The following is a 9283-nucleotide window of genomic DNA, read 5'->3' on the forward strand; positions in this document are numbered from 1 at the left end:
ACAGTAACTACAGGGGGCAATTCTGAGCGTACACCTATATATCATCACAGCAACTCCCTAATTGCCCCTCCCGATATATAAATTGTCCTCTGAACAATCAAGTCTGGCAGGAGGCCTGCCTAGGGACTTATCATTAATAATTCATAAGAAACAAAAACTCAGTTTTTAATGAAAATCAAATTTATTCAGGTTTCAGAGATTTCACACCAATAATCAAATCTAACCTTAACAGTTGTTGAATTAATTGTAAAACATTACATAAAGTTGCCATTTTTAAATTAAAAGATTCTAATGTATCAAAGTTTTCTGAAGGACAATAAACATGGCCTCTCGAATTTAAGCACATATTGGAATCAGAATTCAAAACTTCTTGAAGAATTTCTAAAAAATGTCTTTTATCGTTTGAATTTCTCTCACATAAGTTGGAATGCAAAGATCTCGGAACTGCTAGAAGAGTTTCGAAAATCAATTTTCCTAAATCTCCAAATTCAGACTCTTTGAAATTTTCAGTTGATTGCCTGATATATTTTGCTAATTGAAATTCAAAATAACTACCGGCAGGGAGTAACAATGTATTATAGGTAGATTCTTGTCTGATATTTTCTGATTTTTCAATTACATTACGACCGTCATTTATTGTTGCAGAAGAGTCGAAATGTTGTGGCCAGTTGTCAACAATACTAGCACTAGAAATATCAACTTCTGTGGGTAAGGGGACAGCATTTTCTGTCTTCATTTGAACGGAGCCAGTAATTTGGCTGCACGAAATATCTGCCTCTTTTGAAGAATATTTGTTTCTAAGAAACATAGCAGAGTCCAAATTCCTTGCTTCCATTTCATCAAGTTTGGCATCAGAAATATTTGCCTTTGTTAAAGAATTTCTGTCATTTAAGGTTGAAGAAGACTCAAAATGTTTCGAGATTAAGTCTTCTGAGATAGCAACTTTTGTGTCAGAAATGCTTGTCTGCTTGGTAACATGGTTGGATAAAATTGAAGATGCTTCTTTCTTAGTAGCAGATGCCTGAATTGATCTAAATGATTTATAGATCAAGGAAGACAACTCATGAGCAAGGCCTTCAGTAGGACCACAAAGTACAAAAGACTTAACATATAAACAATTGTTAAAATGTATATTTGTATACACACACTTTCCAAATTTTATCCTTTCACATGCAAACGTTTGTCCGATATTTCTTTCCGAAATCTCCTCAAAAACACTTAACAAAGATGGGGTACTGGATAACATTTCTACAAGATTTATTTCTTGGTCATCCAGACACACGATTACACTGATGTGATACTTTCTACATAAGGTTAAAACAAACTGCGGAACTTTCTCACTCATTAGAATCAGGTCTACAGACGACGAATTTAATTTTTTCAAAAATTCTTCTGCTACTTTTATAGGAGACATGATGGTTGCATTTAATGAATCTTCAGATGTTATTCTGACCACTTCTTCAGGTTCTGGTGTCTTATTACCTTCTATTGAATTTCGTAAAATCACAAAATTTAAACTCGACTTAGAAGCATCATGAAAATTGCATGAAAAGGGTCTTAAAAGAAACCCAGATATAACTTTTGAGTCTGAATAAGGTCCTGTCCCTTTCACATGAAGATACTCAAAAAAATCACAAAACAAATCAGCTCTTTCAAGAATTTTAGTCAATGAATTTGAACCATTCATAATTACACTTGAAAATAATTTCGAAAATAAATTCACTTGATTTTTCCGTAAATTTGGAGTTAAAGTGGTTTTGATAAAATCAGTTAAATAATGATCAAGTTCTAGAGGAAAGAATAATTCGGAATTCAACTCAAATAATCCATTTGATTTGAAATTTTCCAAACATTTTGGTAAAATTTCATCCATAAATTTTGAAATCGATTTGGACACTGATATCAAGTTTTTTGGACTGTTATCTCCTAATTTATCAAGTTGATGTAAAAATTCACATAAATACAAAAGGAAAGTTTTGACGCCGTCTGCATTAACATTATGATGAGCTGACACAGCGTTAACAATCAATCGTCCAATAGGATGACCGATGTTTAGAGATTTCAAGATCTTTATTCCGTCCGTAGTTACCATAATTTGACCAGTCGGCGTTGCTAAGAGAGTTGTTTGACATCGTGGACCAAAAGATCGACAAACAATGTTCTTCAATGTTTTGGAAATGTCTAAAAGATGTTTCAATGTCACTTTGGTTGTCTCAGCCATTGTCAAACACTAATTTCTGCTATCCAGAAGTTACAATCAAAAAGTGCTATTTAATGGTTGTTTAATTCAAAAAAAGTAATCAAATTACATGACATTGCTCATCTTCATTATATCATAGGCTTTGACAAAGCACAAGTAGAAAATTAGGCCGGAAATCTCCATTCCTTCTTTTTGTTTTTCAGTTTAAGTGAGCTGTATGGATTGAAATTTGTCAGTTTCAAGGGTAACCATCTCAAATACAGTAAAGAGCAAATCAACTGAAAAAGAAGATTGTAAAAATTAAATGGACAATTTGGTTTAATATGTACGGTTGACTGACATATTGTGAGACCATTTGACATCAGGACGATTTGACCACTATCATTTACCCATGAAAGCAAGTTTTATCAAAAATCTAAGACGTTTGACTTATTTTTATTGAGAAGAACCAAAGAAAACAATGTTTCTCTACATATGAAAAATATTTGAAATTAATTAGAAACATTATTTATTCAAAATCTGGAAAAATGTTGAAATGATGCACCTGCAAATTTACGTTTGTTTACATCTAACGCGCATGCGTCATAACCATTTCCGACCGGGAAATCTGAAAATGGCGGAGTTAGCAAACAAAATGATAAAAATAAAATAAATTCAGCAATTAAACATCCTCTGACATTGAAGTATATCTTGACACTTTGCAGATGGACGCCCAAGATAGCAGAGAACTTCAGAGTAAGACATCAAAATAGTTATCTTTTAACAAATCAGTGGATTTCAATGAAAACGACGTAGAATATAATTGTCAAAATACCCCCCCTCCTCCCCCCCTCCTCCTCTTTCCTTTCAAATGCAATACTTGGATCAGATTGAATAAAGTCTTTAATTATTTAATTTACCGAGACTAATTCTGTTCTTCCTCTAATAAAATTGTGTTTATGATAAAAAGTATGTGCCTAGTATATCTTTGTATGTATTTATGCAATCATTATTAAATTCTGTGTTTCTAGAATTGCTGAAAGATCGTACGAAGGCAGAAGCTAAGGGTAGATTTAAAGAAGTGGCAGGTCTTTGTAACTGTATAGGAGAATTATATTCAAAATATGGTAGGTAAAGAGTGCTCACCTGCTCCGTAAAAACACCACTGTTTGCTAATGATAGGAGAGGGTGTTTTCATTTCAACATGCACACAAATTGTTGTTTAATTGTTGTGAACATAATAAAATGTCATATACGCTGAACATGTATCAACTCCATCTGCTGTTGAGGTATAAGCTTACCATGTAATTTTTCAGCAGATAAAAATGCCACCAAAATGAATTTTGGAATTTGACTTGAATTATTTCAGAACAATATGAAGATGCTATCGTGGAACATAAAAGAGAGAGAACTGTCAGTGAAAATATCAGTGATGATATGGGTGTGGCCGTGGCATGCAGGAAATTGGGCGAGTGTTACGTAAGCCTGGAACAATTCGACAAAGCCTTGCCCCTTCTCAAACAATATCTAGACTTGTCGAAATCTTGTGGGGAACATAATGACGTACAACGAGCGTGGACGACTATAGGGCGGATGTTTTTGTGTCAGATAGATTCACCACGCAGTACTCTGACGTCTGCCCAGGCTTCGAGAAAAGCTGAGGATGCCTTTATAAAAAGTTTGGAAGTTTGTGAACATCTGAAATCATCCATTAAGGTTGATGAGTTGATGGACATGAAAGCCAGATCATTTCTTAATTTAGGTGGGTGATCTATTTTTTAAGCCAATACTTTAATTGCTCTCAAAACAGCTGGCTGAGGCAAAATGAGGCTGTTTTTTCTCAACACAAAAGTTCAAAATTTTGTCACCTATTTTCATTTGCTAGGCAATAATTTTGAAATTAAAACATCTTAGAATAGGACTATGTGTATATGTAAGATATATAAACAACAAGTACAAGCCGTCATTTAGCTTGTGACTGAGTGACTCAGAGAGAATTGTAGAACTGTCTGTTCTGTAGAATATAAAGTATTTTGATATTGTAGGTTGTGTATATGATATTAGAGGAGAAACCAATAAATCTGTAGAATATTTTAAAAGAGCTATATCACTGGCAGAGTAAGTTATTATAGTTTATTACAAACCCATTGGTTGATTAGTCATCTCATTAGGAGGCCTCTTGTCTTTAAGACAACTTGGACTACTGTTTAAGAAAAGTTAGATTATTTGAAATAATGTATAAATGGTGTATTAATAGGAAATATCGCCTGTATGAAGTAGTGTATCTTTGTCAAGTGAATCTATCAGCTATGTATGAACGAAATGGTAAAGTCAGTGAGGCGTTACGTTGTTTAGATGTAGCTATCAATACCTCACAGAAACTGAAAGATAAATTCAAACACAGTGAAGCTTTATTACAAAAGGCACAGGTAGGAAAAATAATCCTAAATATTATTTTTACAAGAATAAATGAAACTTTTGATGAGCTTCTGGTCTTTCCTATCGTTATTTCTGAGATTGTTGTTGTTTAGAACAAAATGAAAACGAAAGATAACTTATTTAAGATATATCAACTTTGATTGGAAGTCAGATTCATTTATGTTGTGAAAAATTTGAATGGTTTTCTCTCAAGTAGCAAAACAAAGCCAATAAACCGGTTCCTGCAATGTAGACTTCACTGAAAACCATTCTGCATCTTTTTACACAAGCCGTTATATCAAATTGTTCTGTAAAATAGTTACAGATTGGTATAGGAGATTATCAAGCCAGTAAACATGGTTTAAAGAAAGTGTTTATGATATGTGTGTGTTTATAATATGTGTGTGTTTATAATATGTGTTTGTTTACAATAAGTGTTTGTTTATGATATGTGTTTGTAACAGTTACAGATTAGTATAGGAGATTATGAAGCCAGTAAACATGGTTTAAAGAAAGTGTTTATGATATGTGTTTGTTTTATAAGTGTTTGTTTATAATATGTGTTTGTTTATAACAGTTACAGATTAGTATAGGAGATTATGAAGCTAGTAAACATGGTTTAAAGAAAGTAAAGAAACTGGGGTTAACAAGAGATGCTGATTATATTAAGATGAACAAACTATATAAAGCAGGTATTTATCACCCAATAGTTCTTAATGTTCTCATGCCCAACAGGTTAAAGATTTCTTGAATTTAGGGGTAGACTTATGCCCCTGTTCTAGCAAAATTTCCCTCATTGCCCACCTGCATTAGCTCAGTCAGGCACAGAAAAGGAATACATGAATTTCCTTCCCTTTCAATCATATTTAAAGTTTGTGAAATCAAATCTTTCCTTATCATTCTCCACATTTTCGTTTCTTTTACAGAATCATAGAATATCATTTGAAACTATTTTTATTGCAGCATGTAAAATGAAAGAATCTATTGATGATTTAGAAACAGTGGATGATCCTAAATACAGAATAAAACTGTACGATACCCTAGGAGATTGTGCTGTAGACGCCTTTAATTATAAACAAGCTCTGGTATACTACCATAAAGTTGTAAGTTACTTTCATTTTCTTACATGACAATATTTTAATGGATTCTAAAGATATGTTTAACTTTTCATGTTGATTTGTCTTGGTTGAAACGTCTGACTGAAAATTGGAAAAGCTCCAAATAAGAATAAAAAGTTAGAAAACCTCTTTACAATCCCTCAAAGATATTTTGAAATATCGATCATATTTAAGATTTTGACCAACAAAGATTACATTCATTCATTCATACATTTTTTCATCCAATCATTCATTCTTTTACTCATTTATTCATTTACTCATTCAATCATTCATTCCTTCATTCTTTCTTCATTATAGTTAGAACTAGGGATAGATCTAGGACTGGAAGATAAAGAAATGGTGCCGATTTATGTTTCACTAGCTCGAACTTACGCTGATAATAAAAACTATGTGGAGGCTATAAAATACTATAAAGCTGAACTAGCATGTTATAAAGACAATCGAGAACAGGTAGGTTAAAGTTTATCCATACTTTGAATGAGTCTGAGCTGGAGGGGTTCTATTCAAAACATTACACCACTTACTTTTGGTATTTTAGGCAGAATGAATAAGAATTGAAAATAAACAAGCAAGATTTATTCTACAATTACTACATACTCTACCTAAAAATTATATTGGACTGCAAAAATACCTCACTTTACCAGTAGCCTCTTAGAAAACTGAAACATAAGACTTGAGGCATGAGACACCCCTGAATCCTGTTTTTTATTTTGTTCACACATAACAGTAGTATTTTCATATAAAAATCAACTGTTCAATCAATGATATTGTTTTTTCCTGCAGACTGGGAGAACATGGTTGAATATAGCTGATTTAGAAGAGAAATTAAACCTGGGCTATAACAAGATATATAACTCTTATCTTGAAGCTTTTAAAGCAGTGAGGAAAACTACTAATAGAAAATTACAGGTACAGATTCTTCAGACTTTAGACTTAGATTATCAGGAAAGAAACCACCGTACCTTTGTTACAAGAATTAACAACTTAGCTTCACAAGTATCCTGTCTACCAAATTGTCTACCAAATGAGTCGACTGGAACAATGAGAAAAGATTACTTATTCCATGTCACTGGACTGTCACATACCAACTGAGATTAGAACCCACAACCATCAATAAAGGAAATGAAGTCAAGTAGAAATTTCAATTCTCTTACCCACTGTAGCTCTTAACGAAATGCTTTAAGTTGTGAAGCATGTTTTTCTCAAATCAGGAAATCATCATCACGTCAATGTTATATTTCAGCTGGCAGTATTAAACTCCCTAGCAGAAACTCAGAAATATTATAAACAATCTAACCATCTAGTGATAACTGAAGATAAGATTAAAACACTACGGGAGAAATTCAGTAACGAATTAGACGAGATATCAGATGAAGAAAGTCAACCAATAGAATCAAATGATGAAGAAGCTGTAGTAATGTCTGAGTTATCAGATTCAGGTATGTTTTTTTCGATGATTTTTGACGCAAACTAGAGTCTTGTTAAGAGTTCAACAAACCGCCTGCAGCCACACAAAGAGACAGAAAATCTCCAGGCAGTCGTTTCTCTAAATCGATATTACAATTGAAGTGAGAATTAATATGATCGGATGATGAAGCTTTTTTTTTGAGTGCAGGCTCAGGAAAAAAACATCACCAAAATAAAAATATCGCCAACAATACATGCACACTACTACATGGCAATATCTGTCTTCACTAACAGAAAAGTAATGTGTAATACTCCATTTTGTTTCATTGATCAATATTTTCAGATGAAGAGGATGAAGGAGAAGAAACAGTAATGTTGACCTCTATGACCTCAAACAGTAGTGGTACCAGGTGTTCCAGAAGATCCACCTTTAAAATTAAGGTACCTTAATTTTAACCCTTTGAACACTGAGTGTGATTTAAAAAAACGTCTCATTGCCAAAACTTCTAGTGTGATGACCACTCTATAATGGCCGCTTCACCGGCTGCTCAGGTGAAACCTGTAATTATATGGCTGGTTAAAAGAGTCAATACAAAGAACAGTTTCTAATTTACAATTCTAAATTAATCACAAATCTCAATGTAGTAGAGCTGATGTACAATCTTTTTGAACAATTGTTGAATAGTTCCTATTAAGAAACGTGATTTACTGATTGTATTTATTGAAATTTTTACAGAAAAATGAAAAGGGAGAAACACCACTCCATAGAGCTTGTATTGAGAATAATCTAAAGAAGGTCAAGAAATTAATAGAACAGGTAAAACTTCATTGTTGATACAATGTTTCAGTCTGGTGTTCAGCCATTCTGACAGCCATTTACAGACGGCTAAATACTGGTATTTGATTGGTTAGAAAGATTAGAGAAAACCATCCATTTTTACATAACAACTTGAGTTCACAAGGATCCTTTCCAACAGCTGATCCTTGATCAAAACTCTTGACAGTGACCTTTTGACCTTTCTCGGATTATCCATACCCATTTACAGCTGGAATAACGAGAAAAGATGACTTATTCAAGACTTTCTCTTCCTGTCAAAATTTCCCACACTGCACACTGTCTTCATCACATTTCATTTCGTTTCTGGTCTCTTTCAGGGACATCCAGTTAATCCGCGAGATAACTCCGGTTGGATTCCGCTACACGAGGCAGCCAACTATAACTATTACCCTATAGTAGAATATTTACTGGATCACGGAGCTCATATTGACGATCGTGGTGGTGATATGTGTCGAGGAGTTACTCCCCTTATTGATGCTGCAGAGAACGGGAATTTTGAAACAATTGAGTTATTGGTGAATCGCGGGGCTAATAAACTGGCCAAAAATGATGATGTAAGATTAACTTTTTGTTTTGTCCAATCCTTTTTCTTTTACTCATCTGGGGGAGGACCTAGGTTTACTCCAGTATATTCCAATAAACTTCAAAATTCGCCCTCAATCTATTTGCATTTTACTCTTTTCTATTGGCCCCCTGACATTGACACTGCTTTTTATTGAGTTGACTTATTTTCATTAGAGTCAATATTCAAAGTCTGTGGCTGTGTGCTTACTGACCTGAAGGTTCAGGGTTCAATCTTGGTATAGGTCGAGATAATACCTTTGTTACCTACAAGAAAACTAACGAAACATCCAGTTCATTAGGTTCTTCTCAGTTAGTTGTAGTTTCTGTTCATGTTATTTAGGGAAACAAGGCGTTAGATTGTTTGTTAGAATGGAAAGAGAGACAAGAAGATTTAGATAGAGATACAGAAATACAATATCACGATATCTTAAAATTACTTCATAATGGTACAGGTAAACTACCCTGATCTCTTATCAATTTCATAACTTTATAATTTTACACAGAAATACCACACTTACGACAAGAGTTTATCATATGATTGTTTGAGAAATAATTTTGCAAATTAGAGGCACTGTCTTTGTACAAAATATTTACTTCATAGCACAGATAGCAGCAAGCTAAATCAACACCTCTAAAATAGAGTTCAAGACACATTTTCAGGCAAACTAGTAGATGAACTTTACCCCCATCAAAACAGTAGATACCTCTACTCCCGATTTTGCCTTTCTTTGAACAAGATTTTTGTTGACGGAATTGTCT

At 33.5% G+C, this 9283-nt stretch overlaps 2 protein-coding genes across 2 annotated transcripts in view; one reads left to right on the top strand and one right to left on the bottom strand.

The window, feature by feature from the left end:
• Nucleotides 1–181: 181 nt before the first annotated feature.
• On the bottom strand, nucleotides 182–2221 carry LOTGIDRAFT_169741 (hypothetical protein; the record flags this gene model as incomplete). Its single annotated transcript, XM_009068032.1, has 1 exon — nucleotides 182–2221. One exon carries the CDS (start codon nucleotides 2219–2221, stop codon nucleotides 182–184), a length of 2040 nt encoding a protein of 679 aa, XP_009066280.1.
• A 683-nt stretch (nucleotides 2222–2904) lies between these two features.
• LOTGIDRAFT_169742 (hypothetical protein) overlaps nucleotides 2905–9283 on the top strand; it is a gene marked incomplete at both ends in the record, with an annotated part of 64480 nt that continues 58101 nt past the window's right edge. Inside the window, 14 exons of the mRNA XM_009068033.1 lie at nucleotides 2905–2935; nucleotides 3211–3306; nucleotides 3549–3941; nucleotides 4225–4297; nucleotides 4437–4608; nucleotides 5175–5289; nucleotides 5561–5700; nucleotides 6013–6165; nucleotides 6499–6624; nucleotides 6959–7154; nucleotides 7466–7563; nucleotides 7859–7939; nucleotides 8278–8514; nucleotides 8865–8976. Of these exons, the coding sequence (XP_009066281.1) occupies nucleotides 2905–2935; nucleotides 3211–3306; nucleotides 3549–3941; nucleotides 4225–4297; nucleotides 4437–4608; nucleotides 5175–5289; nucleotides 5561–5700; nucleotides 6013–6165; nucleotides 6499–6624; nucleotides 6959–7154; nucleotides 7466–7563; nucleotides 7859–7939; nucleotides 8278–8514; nucleotides 8865–8976 (2023 nt within the window). The remainder of the gene's footprint in view (nucleotides 2936–3210; nucleotides 3307–3548; nucleotides 3942–4224; nucleotides 4298–4436; nucleotides 4609–5174; nucleotides 5290–5560; nucleotides 5701–6012; nucleotides 6166–6498; nucleotides 6625–6958; nucleotides 7155–7465; nucleotides 7564–7858; nucleotides 7940–8277; nucleotides 8515–8864; nucleotides 8977–9283) is intronic.

Source organism: Lottia gigantea, assembly GCF_000327385.1.
Source record: "Lottia gigantea unplaced genomic scaffold LOTGIsca_88, whole genome shotgun sequence".
NCBI lineage: Eukaryota > Metazoa > Mollusca > Gastropoda > Lottiidae > Lottia > Lottia gigantea.